Source organism: Hypomesus transpacificus, chromosome 22, assembly GCF_021917145.1.
Source record: "Hypomesus transpacificus isolate Combined female chromosome 22, fHypTra1, whole genome shotgun sequence".
NCBI classification, from domain to species: Eukaryota; Metazoa; Chordata; class Actinopteri; order Osmeriformes; family Osmeridae; genus Hypomesus; species Hypomesus transpacificus.
The window spans coordinates 11427339-11444719 of NC_061081.1; the positions used below are offsets into that span (position 1 = coordinate 11427339).

Consider the following 17381-nt stretch of genomic DNA (forward strand, 5'->3'; position numbering starts at 1 on the left):
AACGAATCTGGTAAACCCGGCCGAGGCCTGTCAGATAATTTCCATCCTGCCGGCAGAGAGAAAGGAAGGTTTGTTTAAATGTTTCATTAAAAAAAGGGAGAATGACCAATGAAAATTGTGTAAATATCGCACACCGATCATCACAGAGCCATGCAGCCTAATTCATTTGTTTTTCCGTCTAGTTTTTATGGAGTAAACAGCAGTCGAATACATAGGAGTTGTCTACAATACATAGGCCTACTAAAGCCGAGAGCAGTCATGTTTTTATTCTTTAAATCTGTGCTCCCTGCGTCTGACCTGCTTTCCTCAAAACATGTCACCGCCGTCAGTCCACAGCCAGTGGTCCCAGTAAACTTTTCACCTCCGTCAGCCCACACCCAGTGGTCCCCAGTAAACCTTTCACACCCGTCAGCCCGCAGCCAGTGGTCGACAGTGCTGTGAGGACCCTTGGACCTGGCTGTAATGCTTCTAGCTGTGGGAATCTTTTTAGACAGCCTACTTAGGTTTGTCACTTTTACTATTTTTGAATACTTTATAGAGCTTTGTAATCTCCTTCTGTCCATTGTAGCGCAATTGTTACCTTCCCCAATGCTTGATGGATTTCACTGTCCTGGGTTAGTAGTGGAATTTTTTGCCCTTTATACAGTTTGATAACTAATTGATTTTATTCCTGAAGCTTGTTTTTGAAGAGCGAATCCCAAGTCAGTCCATTTTATTCAGAAAGCACATTTAAAATAACAGCTGTATGCCAAAGTGCTTAACAATATTGAATAATTAAAACACACACATTGACACAAAAAAAAACACATTCACAGTCAATGCACAACATGTTACGACTGCAGCTACCATTAGAGCCCAGGACTATATGTTCTGTCTTTATTCCAGTCAATAGTATAGCGGCAGCATTTTGAACAAGCTGGAGACGTGACAGTAGTGCATTGCAAAAGTCCAGTCTGGATGAAATGAGGGCTCAGATGGCTGAGCGGTGAGGGAGTTGGGCTTGTAATCAGAAGGTTACCGGATCAATTCCCTGCCGTGCCAAATGACGTTGTGTCCTTGGGCAAAGCACATGACCCTACTTGCCTCGGGGGGAATGTCCCTGTACTTACTGTAAGTCGCTCTGGATAAGAGCGTCTGCTAAATGACTAAATGTAAATGAAAGCATACAGACTCAATTTTCCTGGATGATAAAAACACTTCAATGCTATTAGCCATCAGTGCTTGACGCTTTTGGACCAAACTTAACGCAGATTTAATGATAAACATGACTGAAATGGCTTTCAGGTGCACCGGTTTTGAGAGCCAAGCCTATGTCTTAAGCAACATCAATAACAGCAAGAAGACTGCCTAAAGCAGGGTGTCTAACCCTGGTTGTCAAGGGCTGTTGTCCTGCATGTTTTAGATCAGAGGTCTTCAACCCTGGTCCTCAGGGACCCCCTGTCCTACATGTTTTAGATGTTTCCCTGCTCCAGCACACCTGTTTCAAATGAATGGGTTGTTATCAAGCTCTGTGGAAGCCGGGTAATGACCATTCATTGAGTCAGGTGTGCTGGAGCAGGGAAACATCTCAAACATGCAGGACAGCAGCCCTCGAGGACCAGGGTTGGAGAACCCTGGCCTAAAGAATCAACCAAAACCCAACCATCTCATGTGGAGATAGCTCAGGATAGCTGAGGAGATGGCTCAGGATAGCTGAGGATAGCTCAGGATAGCTGAGGATAGCTCAGGATAGCTGAGGAGATAGCTCAGGATAGTTGAGGAGCTGGTTACCCCTGCCTCTTCCTCAGTTCTGACAGCACACATGTGCACATTCAAACTCTAACCATGACAGGGAGAAAGAATACAAACAGCCAACATTTTATTACTCATCAGTGAAAATAGCAGGAACAGGAAACCTCAGTTTTGACATTCTCCAGTGAACTGGTCCTCTATTAAATATAACAACAAGAAACAAAACTATACTGTTTAATTCGGAGTAAAAAAAGAAACTAACTTTACACTGCGGTTACATACAGGTCTTACTAATCAAAGCAGACCAAACTGTTTTGAAGATCTTTTCAGGGCTGAGTCATATAGAACCTCCAAAACTACAGTAACATGATCTCTGCCGCGTTGCTATTGTGAGGATCTGAGGATCCAGATCACGTCCACCAGATCACATCCACCAGATCGCGTCCACCAGATCACGTCCACCTGATCACGTCCACCTGATCACATCCAGAGCTGCTCTCAGGTCCATCTTGCCTATATGAGACGCTCACACCTGTGTTACTGTTCATCACACTGGTAACCCACATAGTAACCCAGTTCTTCAGGAGGGTTAGTGTGAGTGTTTCTCCTGACTAGACGGCTGTGCTGGGTGAGGGGGCCATAGCAACACACCGTCCTTCACAGAGGTACACAATACTAACAAAAGCCATGGGGATTTCCTGTTAAGTAGATTTTTCTTCTTTTTGATCAAATGTTTACTTTCTGCCTTTGCCCTTCCCTTTCCCTTTCCCCTTCCCAGAATCCCCTGCTTTCTCCTTCTTGGGCTCCTTGGTTGGCTTAGCTTTCTTTCGCTGTGGAGAGACAAGAGACTTAGTCCTGACACACACACACAAATACACTTAGTCTTGACAGATACACACACACACTTAGTCCACACCGGTCCTGATAGGTTGTCAGATAAGACACTCAGTGAGGTATTACTGGAATAAAGTATTCAACAATTACTTTGATCATGGCGTCTAAATCAAGGCCTTCCTCCTCATCCTCCTCCTCTTCCTCAGGCACCTGGCTGTCGGGCTCCGCCCCTTGCAGGTCCCCCCCGCCCCCTCCACGACGCCCCTTCTTGATTGGCTGCAGGGAGTATGGGGTCAGGTGCACCTCGCGGTTGTATGCTCGCGTGAAGGCAGCTTTTACCTGGAGAGACACCCAAGGTTAGTCCTAGCCCTGACCAGACACATCCAGGGTTAGTCCTAGCCCTGACCAGACACATCCAGGGTTAGTCCTAGCCCTGACCAGACACATCCAGGGTTAGTCCTAGCCCTGACCAGACACATTCAGGGTTAGTCCTAGCCCTGACCAGACACATCCAGGGTTAGTCCTAGCCCTGACCAGACACATCCAGGGTTAGTCTTAGCCCTGACCAGACACATCCAGGGTTAGTCTTAGCCCTGACCAGACACATCCAGGGTTAGTCCTAGCCCTGACCAGACACATCCAGGGTTAGTCTTAGCCCTGACCAGACACATCCAGGGTTAGTCTTAGCCCTGACCAGACACACCCAGGGTTAGTCTTAGCCCTGACCAGACACATCCAGGGTTAGTCCTAGCCCTGACCAGACACATCCAGGGTTAGTCTTAGCCCTGACCAGACACATCCAGGGTTAGTCTTAGCCCTGACCAGACACACCCAGGGTTAGTCTTAGCCCTGACCAGACACATCCAGGGTTAGTCCTAGCCCTGACCAGACACATCCAGGGTTAGTCCTAGCCCTGACCAGACACATCCAGGGTTAGTCCTAGCCCTGACCAGACACACCCAGGGTTAGTCTTAGCCCTGACCAGACACATCCAGGGTTAGTCTTAGCCCTGACCAGACACATCCAGGGTTAGTCTTAGCCCTGACCCTAACCATGGGTTAGAACCGAATCCCTTGCAGCCCCCCCCCCCATCCTCCTCCCTCCAGGAGTAGACATGCATCCAAAGAGACTCAATGCCCCCCCCGACCCCCGATCCCTGACCTTGGGGTCCAGCTTGGCATAGGGATCGGTCTGGCCGCCCCAGACGCTGATCTCCATGATGCTGTCCACATCCTCCCTGATGAGGTGATATTGGTCCATGAGCTGGACGGCCTGGCCCGCTCCCTCAGCACCCTGCCTCTCGAGGGGACAAAGCAGCATCCTCCGAAAGTACGGCATGTAGTCCTGGTTCACCGTCTCACTGCTGCTCAGTGTTCTGTGGTAGGGTGGGGGGTAGGGGTGGGTATTGACAAGTACCTTGCAATACGATATATCACGATACACATCTTACTATTCAATACATCACGATATCACTACGGAATCACGATACTCACCTAAGTGCTAAAGAAAACCTCAAATAATATTAGGCTATATACTTCAAAGGACAATCTTTTGTTAATGGGGATTAGTTAAAGATTGTCCTTTGAAGTATATTAGGGCTGCACGATTATGGCCAAAATGATAATCACGATTATTTTGATCAATATTGAGATCACAAATAATTATCACGATTATTTGTTGATTTTAACCTAATCAAATTTTATTGTCACAATGCATTGTACCTGCAGAATGGATGTGAATAAAACTCAAAATATACAAATCAATAAAAAACAAATATTCCATAACAGAATGTAACCAAATGAGAACATTTTAGAACTATGCAGAAAAGACTTAGTTTTACAGGTTTTTGGAAAGAAACAGTAGCCTGTCAACACTTTCTGGCTTAAGGGATGAGCAAAGGCAGGTCACAGGTAGGTTTTTTTGTTTTCTTTGTTAAGATAGTAGCCTTATGACCCACGGCTACCTGTTGTGGAATTTTCCTCACGTTACTCTGGCCCTGTCCACACTACCCTCATTGTCATGGTTACGCTACTCCTGCCCCTCCCTCCCGCCATGGTGCCCTGTTTACATACTCCTCTGGCAATACTATTTGGTGTTTGAAAATTGTCCCACCAGCTAGCTGTTCAGCCAGGTCTCATCCAGAATCACCGCTCTGTTTGGTTTAAACCGTCTTCTCTCTTGTCCCCTTATCGTTCAGGCACACCGAGTACGCTCGCCTTCTGCGTAGGAGTAACACGTATCTATTAAGTGATAATACTTGTACCTGAAGTACTCGAACTAAACTGGCAAATAAATCATAGAGATGGAGCAGCATATTTCTTTCAACTTCCATCAGGGCCGGATGCAGCCTGCTTTGACTGGGGGGGCAGTGAACATTTCTGGGGGGGCATCATGATTATGGAAGGGGGTCGTATAATTTTTTATATAACCCTATGTTATCATTTTTGAGTCTGCTTAACGATTCGAGTGTTAATCAGGCACGGAGCCAGATGTTATTGCCTACACATTCAGGGCTTAACCCAAAGTCATGACATATCCTGGGTTAGGGTTAGAAAGCTCCATGACATATCCTGGGTTAGGGTTAGTTAGCTCCATGACATATCCTGGGTTTGATGTGATGCTCGATAGGATCCTCCATAGTGCGAGCAAATTTTTTTGTGCATTAATTTGAGCGTAAAATAGTTTTTTGAGCTGTATGTAAAATAAACCGCCGCCGTTTTCCAATTGGTTAAAACCTTGTCTATGAGGATGATGTATTTATCATTCTGGCTCCAAATTGTCGACAGGGGAAGCAGAAAAAACACGCATGTAGCTTGGCTGAGTACTCTAACCAAGTTTGAGAGTGATGACTAGGACCGTGGCTGAAAATGCGCATGGGGTACGTTTGCAGAACAGGCTGCATTGAATTGCTGTCATTCAAACCATGCTCGCCTTCACCCATAGCAGCAGTAATTTTGGTACAGAGAGACAAGTGCTTCCACTGGGACCAGCACGCTCTGCCTGCTCTGGAGTATGAGTTTAATATCCCTTGTCGCAGGGGCAGTAGGCTAGTATGGTTTGGGGATCAGAAATCGATGGATGATGAAAGGTTTTTCTTTGTAGGTACAAACACGCACGCAAAGAACAGTCGATGGCTAACAAAGCTAAAAGACTACTGTCAACGTCTTTAACCCATGTATCTTCTATGAAAACAAATAAAGATTACAACTGAAACAGGAATCTGGGGGGTGCGGCAGAAATCTGGGGGGGCGCAGCCTACCCCCCAGCCCCCCCCTGGATCCGGCCCTGCCTTCCATGTTCATCTTGACATTATAGAGCGAAAACTACCCCCATAGCAAAGGCAACTGAACGTCATCGTATCTGAAAAGCTCCGTGAACCCCGTCCACACTACTACGGTAACCCGGCGTTTTCAAATGTCTCCGGCTAGGGGAGCGTATTCGAAAAGCTCAGTTTTCGGTGTCCAAATACGCTGTATTAGTGTGGAGTGTGAGGGGCAAACGCAGACATATGTTTGTGTTTCTAAATTTACTCGGGCAAGTGTGGACGGGGCCTCTGTCCCCTGTAACCGTCTACATCTAGAAACTAAGCTGCGTGGTGCAGGGAACACAGTGGCGGTTCTAGCACATTTGGCACCCCGGGCGAGTTCTTCACTTACTCTCGCTGGTCGTTTAATGCAGCTGATGTCGAATGCACCTATTGGTTTACGGAGCGCTAGATTGGCTATGCAAAAAACGTTGATACGGAGCGTTCTATAAACGGAATGACGCATTTTAAATATCGTTCGATCACGTGAATTTGATCGTGGGAAGCCGAAATCGTGATCGTGATTAAAATTCGATTAATTCTGCATCCCTAAAGTATATAGTTTAATACTACCCCTAATTAAAAAAAATGAACCTCAATTGGAAATTAATTAAAACGTCAAAATGTAATATTGAGGATTGACCTTCAGGCTAATTTAGACAGTCAACACCAATAAATAATAAAAAGTACAAAATAATAAATATCGATTTGAGCTCAGATACAAGAATCGCAATTCTGCATTAAATGATGTATTGGCACAGCCTTAGTGGGAGGGCGGGGGGGTTAGTGTGTGTATATCCTGTGTGTATATCCTGTGTGTGTGTATCGTGTGTATATGGCGCTTGTGTATTTGTGTGTATCCCTACTTAAGGCTCATGTGTGAAGTCAGCTCGTGCAGGATCCTGGAGTGCTTGCTGGTGGACGAGTGTTTTCCCAGCCAGCTGGGGAAGGAGGGGAACTGGGACATGTAGCCTCGCATGAGCTCCCCCGGCAACACGCTCGCATAGATTGCCTGGAACACACACGTCAATGAAACACACAAGTCAATCACACACACACAGAGAAAGACTGCAGTTTGCAGTTTGATCAGGTCCCGTTGTTCAACTATAAAAAAAGTAGATTGACGGTTTTTCTCGCAGTGTCAAAAGAAAAATCAGGTCTGTGTGTGTGAGAGAGAAAGTGTGTGTGTGTGTTTGTGTGTGTTTGTGTGGTACCTGAGTGGGCAGCAGAGACCAGGTCTGTCGAGAGCGGATCTGTCTGTCCACCAGGTCGCCATCACAGATGGAGTCAGCTGTTCTACTGAGCAGCACCAGTAGGGCCTGCATGTTGCCCCTGGACCGGAGGAGGAGACAGGGAGAGGGGGAAAGAGGAGATAAGGAGGGAGAAGAGGAGAAAGAGGGAGGGAGAGTTGAAAAGGAGGAATGGATGGAGAAGAGCAGGAGAGGACGAGGAGAGAAAGGGCCCATTTACAACCAGGTATACTTCCCTGTTGAACCAATCAGGTAGACTTCAACCAGGGAGACTTCAACCAGGTATACTACCCTGTTGAACCAATCAGGTAGACTTCAACCAGGTAGACTTCAACCAGGTAGACTTCAACCAGGTAGACTTCAACCAGGTAGACTTCAACCAGGTATACTACCATGTTGAACCAATCAGGTAGACTTCAACCAGGTATACTTCCCTGTTGAACCAATCAGGTACACTCTCCACTCATGCCAGTCTCCTCTGCTACTTTACACCTCCCTCCTCTCCACCTCCTCCCACCTCACCACCTCCCTCCTCCACCTCCTCTCCCCCTCCCTCCTCCACACCTTCCCCGAGGTAAGGGGCAGTCTGTTACCCAGCGGCAGCAGGATGGACGTGTGGGTAGTTCTCCTGGACGAACAGGGGGGCCAACGAGTAGTCATGGAAAAACAGGTCTGACTTGTCCTGGAGGCTGCTGGGTGTGTCGCCCCCGGAGGAGAACACCCTCCTGCACACATCGAAAGGGCCCAGACGGGTGTCCTTGCGTGCACCGTGGGCGTCTTGCCTCGCCTGGTCGTACGACAGCGTCTTGTGGGTCGACGACCACATGCTGAGGTTGTGTAGCACCTGCAGGGGCGTTGGCATGGTTACAGAGAGGTCGTCTGGGGTCAGGGGTCATTCAGATTGCTAATGATGTCTGGGCAGAACTAACACACAGCAGCTGTCCTGTTACCTGTCGAATGTCCTGATTGGACGCCAGGATGATTTCATTGAGGGCAGGGGGCAGGATCTTAAAGCCCTCCTTGAAGGCAATGGACATCATGGCTCCCTGAGGGGGGAAGAAGACTGATGAAGTTTATTCATGAAAAGCATGTATAACTTGATGGTGTGTGTGTGTACCTTAATCTGCTCCAGGCGGGGTCTCTGGAAGCGCAGGTCGTAGCAGTAGTTGGCCAGTGAGCGGATCTTCTGGTGGTTTCGGTCGTTGCACATGCAGATTATGGGTATCTTTGACTGCTTGATCAGACCAATCATCTCCTGCAGGGGTCAGAGGTCACTCAGACAACCAGAAGGCAGTGAAGTGAAATATAGATGAAAATCTGATCCTGTAAAAAACAACACTGTGTGTCCGTACATAACCGTGTGTGTGTAGCTGTGTGTCAGTGTGTAGCTGTTTGTTTGTGTGTTCGTGGCTGTGTGTGCGTGGCTGTGTGTGTGCATGGCTGTGTGTGTGTGCATGGCTGTGTGTGTGCGTGTGTACCTGTATCCCTCCTCTGTCCTCGTTGCCAGCCATGCCGTCCACCTCGTCCATGATGAGGACGTGTTTATTACTCACGGTCTGAGCTGAGCCTGAGACACAGTCATTATTATGGCATTATTAATGTCGAGGCTGTGTGTGTGTGGTGTGGATCTGTGTGTGTGTACCTGAGTAGTAGTTCTTGATGCTGGTGTTGTTGAGAGACTCAGCGATCAGCTCTTTCAGACTGTTCTTACTCCGAGTGCAGCTGGCGTTCATCTCTACGTAGCTGTAGCCCAGCTCCTGTACACACCAAATATGGCAGAAACATTGGTGTGTATGTGTACTGACCTCACACACCAGGGTTAGGGTTAGTGACTAGTACTGCCCTCACACACCAGGGCAGCTGTGGTGGGGTGTGTGTGTGGTGGGGTGTGTGTGGGGTGGGTTGGGTGTGTGTGGGGTGGGGTGTGTGTGTGCGTGTACTGACCTCACACACCAGGGCAGCTGTGGTCGTCTTGCCGACTCCTGGGGGCCCTGAGAGAAGAGCAGCTTTGAAGGAAGAACCATCGTCCTTCCCAGAGCCAAACTTACCCGACCTTGCTGCCAACACACACACACAGGAGGGAAATAAGCTGAATATTATTGTTAATTTGCGTTTGTTTCCATACGTTTCCTCATGCAATCGAAACCCCCCCCCCCCCGAGGGACGAGTGACACACACACACCCACTTACCTGCAGGCTTGGCTCCTCCCCCAGCATGGTTCCTATGCCAGTTCTGCAACCAGCGCAGTAGCTTATTGGCACAGCTCTGATCTCCCTGCTGACCAATCACAGCCTTCAGAGAGCGGGGGCGATACCTGTCCACCCACAGCAGACTGGCTCCCTCGTCAGCCAATGAGGAAGAACCAGAGCCAGGGGATGAGGAAGCAGACCCCCCTTGCCCCTCCAGCCCCCTCCTGGGCCCTGAGCCCCGGCCAGGGGGGGTCCCCCCAGTCCCCAGTGCCCTCCTGGAGCCCCTGGCAGTTTTGGAGGGGCTGGCAGTCTGGGGGCCAGGGAAGGAGCTCTTGGCTGGGGAGGCCTTCAGGGGGACCCCCGTGGAGCCTTGGCTCTACACACAGGAAGAAGACAAGGTAACAGTTAGCCTGGATGGACACCAGGGTCAGGGTTAGGGACAGGGACAGACTCTGACCTCAGCAGCAATCTCGTACTTGGACTTCTTTCCTGGTTTGGTTCTGATCAGGTCCAGCAGCCCGTCCTCGTCCAGGATCTGAGTTCCCAGACTGAGTGCCTGGACAGACGGACACACACACACAGTTAACCCTGCACGTATGAGACACACACACACAGTTAACCCTGCACGTATGAGACACACACAGTTAACCCTGCACGTATGAGACACACACACACAGTTAACCCTGCACGTATGAGAGACACACACAGTTAACCCTGCATGTATGAGAGACATAAACACACACAGTTAACCCTGCACGTATGAGAGACACACACAGTTAACCCTGCACGTATGAGACACACACACACACACAGTTAACCCTGCACGTATGAGAGACACACACAGTTAACCCTGCACGTATGAGAGACACACACACACACAGTTAACCCTGCAAGTATGAGAGACACAAACACACACAGTTAACCCTGCACGTATGAGACACACACAGTTAACCCTGCACGTATGAGAGACACACACACACACAGTTAACCCTGCACGTATGAGAGACACACACAGTTAACCCTGCACGTATGAGACCCAGAGAAACACACACAGAGACCCAGAGAGAGAGTGTGTACCTTGTCGGCCTTGGCCTGCCCACTATCTCTCCCCAGCACCAGGTAGCTGGTCCTTCTGCTGATGTTGCTGGTCACCTTCCCACCGTAGCGCTCCACCAGCCTCCTGGCCTCCTCACGCTCCAGGGACTCAAGCACCCCGGTCAGCACAAACACACAGCCCTCAAGGCAGTTATCTGCTCCCTGGACACGCAGTATGTGACAATCACCAACACCATCTGCGCTTGATTTCTTTGTGTGTGTGTTGTGTGAGTGTGTGTGTGATTGAGTGTGTGTGTGTTGTGTGAATGAGTGTGTGTATGGTGTTACCTGGGGTATCTCCTTAGAGCCCAGAGCCCTAGGCCCCTCTCTGTTCAGGTAGTTTCTGAAAGCTGATGAGTTGCCTCTCCTCTTATCTGCATCTTCCGGACTGGTGCTCTACACACACACAAACACACACACACACACATTGTGACAGGGTCATTCAAGTGAGTCTCCTGTGACAGGGTCATTCAAGTGAGTCTACTGTGACAGGGTCATTCAAGTAAGTCTCCTGTGACAGGGTCATTCAAGTGAGTCTACTGTGACAGGGTCATTCAAGTAAGTCTCCTGTGACAGGGTTATTCAAGTGAGTCTCCTGTGACAGGGTTATTCAAGTGAGTCTCCTGTGACAGGGTTATTCAAGTGAGTCTCCTGTGACAGGGTCATTCAAGTGAGTCTCCTGTGACAGGGTTATTCAAGTGAGTCTCCTGTGACAGGGTTATTCAAGTGAGTCTCCTGTGACAGGGTTATTCAAGTGCGTCTCCTGTGACAGGGTTATTCAAGTGAGTCTCCTGTGACAGGGTTATTCAAGTGAGTCTCCTGTGACAGGGTTATTCAAGTGAGTCTCCTGTGACAGGGCAGCTTTTAAGCTCTCACCTCTGATTTCTTGGGAGAGGATTTGAATGTGTTGGATGTGGTTATTCCAACAACACTTCCTGTTTTGGGTGTGGCTTTCCTGTTTGTGGTGGCAGGGCTGACGGGCTCTTTCTTAGGAGAGACGGTCACTTTGACCTTCCCCACTCCCTCCTCTCCCTCCCTCCTCTCTCCTCCCTCCTGCTTCCTCTTCATCATGGCCAGTTTGGAACTGGCCTTAGGAGGCAGGACCTTTTGAGGGGACGGACCAATCACTTCCTTCTTGTGGCTGCCCATCCCATTGGACTGTGAGTGAGAAGTGCTGCTGTGGGCAGAGTCTGCTCTGGTCTTCTCAGGTGAAGAGGAATGAGGACCAGAGTGCTTACGAGCCTGGGGGGACACACAGTATGCTTACAGCCAGGGGAGAACCACACACAGCGAGAGTGTGTGAGCACAACAGGGACAGTTTGTGTGTGTACAGTTGACTCGTCACCTTCTTGGCATGAGGTTCTTCATCCAACAAGGCCAGTGTTTTAGCAAACTGCTCATCCTCATGGACCTGCTTCTCAATCTAGGGGAGAGAGAAAGAGGGGGGTAGATGTAGAGTGAGAGGAGAGAGAGGGGAGAGAGAAAGAGGGGGGTAGATGTAGAGTGAGAGGAGAGAGAGGGGAGAGAGAAAGAGGGGGGTAGATGTAGAGTGAGAGGAGAGAGAGGGGAGAGAGAAAGAGGGGGGTAGATGTAGAGTGAGAGGAGAGAGAGGGGAGAGAGAAAGAGGGGGGTAGATGTAGAGTGAGAGGAGAGAGAGGGGAGAGAGAAAGAGGGGGGTAGATGTGGAGAGAGAGGGGAGAGAGAAAGACGGGGGTAGATGTAGAGTGAGAGGAGAGAGAAAAAGAGGGGGGTAGATGTAGAGTGAGAGGAGAGAGAGGGGAGAGAGAAAGAGGGGGGTAGATGTAGAGTGAGAGGAGAGAGAGGGGAGAGAGAAAGAGGGGGGTAGATGTAGAGTGAGAGGAGAGAGAGTGGAGAGAGAAAGACGGGGGTAGATGTAGAGTGAGAGGAGAGAGAGGGGAGAGAGAGTGGGATGGGGGGAGATGTAGAGTGAGAGGAGAGAGAGGGGAGAGAAAAAGAGGGGGGTAGATGTAGAGTGAGAGGAGAGAGAGTGGAGAGAGAAAGACGGGGGTAGATGTAGAGTTAGAGGAGAGAGAGGGGAGAGAGAAAGGGGGTAGATGTAGAGTGAGAGGAGAGAGAGGGGAGAGAGAGTGGGATGGGGGGAGATGTAGAGTGAGAGGAGAGAGAGTGGGATGGGGTAAGCAGTGTTTCCTTAACGATTTTTTAAAGCAGTGGTGGCAGGTCTGTCCGACCTCTCAGTTCTAACCCTATATATATATATAACCCTATATATATAACCCTATATATATATATATATATATATATATATAACCCTATAGGGTTATATATATAGGGTTATATATATATATATAATCCTAACCCTATATTTCGGAGCAAGTTAATGTAATGGGCTAAACGCTAATGTAATATTGCACATATTTTTGTCCTATTTCCCCTAAAGCAATAAGGTTAAGCTACTTAAAGACACATTCCACTCATAAAGTATGTTCTCAATGGCATAAATGCTGCCAATTAATAATTGACATAACAACTTATTGTAAATGGTCAGTAGCCTAGCCTATAGATTAAGGTAGGCCACTCGAAAGCATGTACACTGTCTGCTTCATTTGATCTTGATAGGCTAAGCGTTCTGTAGCAAATAATAACAATAAACCCACTATTAATTTATTAAACTACTTCAGCATAATAATGCACCTAAAATACAAACGTGAGCAAGGGCAGCAAAAGCTATCGAATCAACAGACACGTGCAAGTTAGCTAGCAGGGGAAAAATACAAATAACAAAAATCACCAGTTAACTTAATTAAAATTTGCAAGAACTATAGACTAATACAATAACAGGCTTAATTAACTGACAGCATAACTTATAAGACTTAGAGTTCTCAAGGACTCACATACGCAATCTCAACTGCGGTGTGAAGTGTGTGTCCGTGCTATTCTCCGACATGCACTCTAACAATCACTGCTGATAAACGGCCTTTTGTACAGCCCGATTTCTGATACCGTGGTGGCAGAAATGTAGCTGTGGCGGGATAAATAAACATAGAGGAAACACCGGAGAGAGAGGGAGGGAGGGACAGGTAGAGGGGGAGGGTTGAGTAGATACAGGGTATGGCGCCCCCTGCAGGCTGCCTACCTCCATGTCCATCTGCTGTAGCAGCTCATCACTCAACTCCTCCTGACATACCTGGACACACGCGCCGACAGACAGGCACAGACAGACAGGCACAGACAGACAGACACAAGTACACAAACACACGCACAGATAAGCACGCACAGAAACACAGGGTCAGGGTTAAAGGTCAGGGCTAGGGATGCTCATAATAAACCGTGTAACCGTTTACTGACAATACTAATGTTTTCCGGTTAATACTATTGGTTAAACAGTGTTCTTTTTCACCTTCCCTAGCGTCTAGCAACTAGCATCTAGCGTGTAAGCAGCCTCAAAGTTACAAACTGTTCTTTAGTGTTTTAATAGCCGCCAATCATGTAGCTCCAGCAAGCGCTCTCAGACTCAGTGTTTTGTTGGACTCACAGCCTTCCTCTTGGTACTGGCTACCAGCTTCCTGTCCGAGCGCTGCACACCTCCACTACCAAAGTAGTCCATCACAGAGGTGGGGGTGAGTCTGGGCGGGGGTGGGGCAGTGGTGGGGGTGACCGGTACTCTGGTCTGGGTAGATTTTGGAGGAGACTTTGTCGTCTCCTTGGGTGACAAAAAAGTATTTTCAGTCTGCTTCTTCTTCCCTGGTTTGGCCTCACTATTCTTCTGGGGCCTTGAGGACTTGAGAGACAAGAAGTCATCATTGTCCGAGTCTGAGGAGATCACAGGTGGAGAGAGAAAGCAAAAGAACAGAAGGGGGAAGAGGGCAAGAGATGAACCACTGCATACATCATCTAGGCATGCAGCTAACATCCTTCTATACAACCTTAATCAAAGCAACAAGTCTCAGAGAATGCATGCTGTGCAATAGACTAAAACTTTACTGAGGAATGGGAGGGGGGCTGGCAGGGTGTGTCTCACCAGTCTCTGAGATGCACTATACTGGCAGGGTGTGTCTCACCAGTCTCTGAGATGTACTATACTGGCAGGGTGTGTCTCACCAGTCTCTGAGATGTACTATACTGGCAGGGTGTGTCTCACCAGTCTCTGAGATGTACTATACTGGCAGGGTGTGTCTCACCAGTCTCTGAGATGTACTATACTGGCAGGGTGTGTCTCACCAGTCTCTGAGATGTACTATACTGGCAGGGTGTGTCTCACCAGTCTCTGAGATGTACTGCACTAGCAGGGTGTGTCTCACCAGTCTCTGAGATGCACTATACTGGCAGGGTGTGTCTCACCAGTCTCTGAGATGTACTGCACTAGCAGGGTGTGTCTCACCAGTCTCTGAGATGTTCTATACTGGCAGGGTGTGTCTCACCAGTCTCTGAGATGTACTGCACTAGCAGGGTGTGTCTCACCAGTCTCTGAGATGTACTGCACTAGCAGGGTGTGTCTCACCAGTCTCTGAGATGTACTATACTGGCAGGGTGTGTCTCACCAGTCTCTGAGATGTACTGCACTAGCAGGGTGTGTCTCACCAGTCTCTGAGATGTACTGCACTGGACCCTTCTTGGGAGGGAAGGTCTCCGTCTTCCTCTCTGGCTTCTCCTCCTCTGAGTCTGGAAATGGAAAGTTGATATTGAAACCTGATCATTCTATAGCATCCCTATAAGGAGACTGTCACGGTCATACCTGACTCTATGAGCAGTCATACCTGACTATGAAGGGTCATACCTGACTCTATGAAGGGTCATACCTGACTCTATGAAGGGTCATACCTGACTCTATGATGGGTCATACCTGACTCTATGAGCTGTCTCTTCTTCTTCTTCTTGTCACAGAGCTGTGTCTTCTCTGCCTTGAGACTGGTTCTCTGAAACATGGAAGCACAACTGTCAATAAACTGTGGCTTGTATTTGATATATACAGTACAAATTACCTACATTTTATTCATTTACCTGATTCTTATCTAAGACAACGTAAAAATAGTGCATGTAGAAAGTACAGCAGAATATCAAGGATCAGAAGAGCACAGGGTTAGTAGTTATACAGTACAACAGTGGTCAGAGGGTTAGGGTTTACATTTACATTTAGTCATTTAGCAGACGCTCTTATCCAGAGCGATTTACAGTAAGTACAGGGACATTCCCCCGAGGCAAGTAGGGTGAAGTGCCTTGCCCAAGGACACAACGTCATTTGGCTCGGCCGGGAATTGAACTGGCGACCTTCAGATTACTAGCCCGATTCCCTAACCGCTCAGCCACCTGACATCCTGTTGTGGTTATACAGTACATCAGTGGTCAGACGGTTAGGGTTCTAGTTATACAATACATCAGTGGTCAGAGTCAAGCAACAGGCACAGTGTAAAGTAACTGCTCAGCTACCAGGCACAGTGTAAAGTAACAGCTCAGCTACCAGGCACAGTGTAAAGTAACAGCCCAGCCACCAGGCACAGTGTAAAGTAACAGCTCAGCTACCAGGCACAGTGTAAAGTAACAGCTCAGCTACCAGGCACAGTGTAAAGTAACAGCTCAGCTACCAGGCACAGTGTAAAGTAACTGCTCAGCTACCAGACACAGTGTAAAGTAACTGCTCAGCTACCAGGTACAGAGTAAAGTAACATCTCAGCTACCAGACACAGTGTAAAGTAACATCTCAGCTACCAGACACAGTGTTAAGTAACAACTAGAAATACCTCTGCTACAGTCTTACAGTTACATGCATCTTAAAGTGGTGCCTGGAATGGCTTCAGTTTCATGTCAGTCAGAGTAACACCAGGTTCTTGACTGGTACGGGGAGGGACAACACAGGTAGGCCTATCACAGGAATGAATGACCTGCTGCTTTAGGTGGTCTTTGGAGGCAAACAGATGTAAAGCGTCCAAGTGTGACCTGGTGTTGATGTCTGTTACCTTGGTGATGTTTTTCTTTTTCTTCACGTCTTCCTCTGGAGACACCGATTTAATTTTCTTCTTTTTGACATCGTTTGTGAGCGCGCTCAAATTTGGGCCTGCTTGGTGAACTGCGGCTTTGCTCGGAGCAAAGAACCGCCGGATGTCCTGAAATATATTAAAAGATAAACGACCGTAGTGTGACATTTGATTTGACCAAATTCACAACATGTTGACATGCACACAGTGTTAAAGGAAAACAGCCATGTTAACTTTTGGGACGGCAATGCAGTTAAGAAAGGCATGCTGCTGCAAACCCACAGCACATAGTAATGTTAGTGTTTAAACATTAGCTGGTGTTTTGCCAACAGTCGTTGTGATATGCAGTTGAAAAGCTAGCAAGAGAATCTGACTTTGCTAAGTAACCAGCTAGCATGGTGCTGTGTGCGCGCGCTCTAACTCTGAGTCTAAGATGATCAGCATGGTGTCTGGAAACTTTCAACAGTTACATAGAATCTACGAACTATAAACTGAGGACATCGATGCACTAACCCTGTTACTTACCATATTCAACTGTATGGTGTAATTCTCGTATTGATTGCTGTCAGATCTGTTTACTACGCACTTTCAGCTGAGTTGCTTGGCGCGAACTGTGATTGTGTCAGGGCGGCGCTTGGAAATGATGTCACGTTCAGAGGAAGCTGCCTCCGGTATCGGTACCGACCATTGACTGTAAAAACAAGGCATCGACCTCTTCTGGACTGAAGTCCTAAGGGCCTAATGAGAAAACAGTTGGACCCTTCCTGTTGTCTCTAACCTGCACATCATCATGCCTAGCTAAACGAATGTCAGTGTCTTTTTTTCTATATCTTCGCAATACATTAATTTAATCATTCAGTATTCCAGGTATTTATTAATTAACTTGATTTTGATCCATTTTATTTTGTATTATAGAATTTTTTTTTTTGTATCACTTCCCTTCTAATGCAAAGAAGGGAATGCTAAAAAGACCCGTCATGATGGCTGTTTCTTTGCTTAATCTTTTGAAACCAATTCATTTCACAT

At 47.8% G+C, this 17381-nt stretch overlaps 1 protein-coding gene and 1 long non-coding RNA gene across 2 annotated transcripts; both read right to left on the reverse strand.

Annotated features, from left to right (window-relative positions):
* Nucleotides 1-1841: 1841 nt before the first annotated feature.
* rfc1 (replication factor C (activator 1) 1) lies at nucleotides 1842-15265 on the reverse strand. Its single transcript, XM_047045235.1, has 21 exons — nucleotides 15227-15265; nucleotides 14965-15045; nucleotides 13919-14196; nucleotides 13520-13570; nucleotides 11750-11827; nucleotides 11281-11646; nucleotides 10693-10800; nucleotides 10387-10566; nucleotides 9767-9865; nucleotides 9310-9685; nucleotides 9064-9176; nucleotides 8762-8876; nucleotides 8598-8686; nucleotides 8237-8374; nucleotides 8070-8165; nucleotides 7713-7963; nucleotides 7084-7201; nucleotides 6736-6881; nucleotides 3727-3940; nucleotides 2716-2904; nucleotides 1842-2561 (listed from the first exon to the last, which is right to left on the reverse strand). The coding sequence occupies exons 3-21, from the start codon at nucleotides 13988-13990 to the stop codon at nucleotides 2466-2468; spliced, it is 2895 nt and encodes a 964-aa protein (XP_046901191.1). The 5' UTR covers nucleotides 13991-14196; nucleotides 14965-15045; nucleotides 15227-15265; the 3' UTR covers nucleotides 1842-2465.
* On the reverse strand, nucleotides 15260-16982 carry LOC124484349. The gene is made up of 3 exons (XR_006957958.1): nucleotides 16881-16982; nucleotides 16338-16484; nucleotides 15260-15299 (listed from the first exon to the last, which is right to left on the reverse strand). It is a non-coding gene; the product is annotated as an uncharacterized LOC124484349 (long non-coding RNA).
* Between the last annotated feature and the right edge of the window lie 399 nt (nucleotides 16983-17381).

Bases quoted from the DNA above. Each gene is read 5' to 3' on its own strand.
- rfc1 (XM_047045235.1), bottom strand. From the start codon at position 13,990: ATGGACTACTTTGGTAGTGGAGGTGTGCAGCGCTCGGACAGGAAGCTG. The intron at 8,877-9,063 runs GTCAGTACACGC...TGGTGTGTACAG, and splicing joins CAGCTGCCCTGGTGTGTGAG to GAGCTGGGCTACAGCTACGT. The intron at 8,687-8,761 runs GTACACACACAC...ACTGTGTCTCAG, and splicing joins CATCAAGAACTACTACTCAG to GCTCAGCTCAGACCGTGAGT.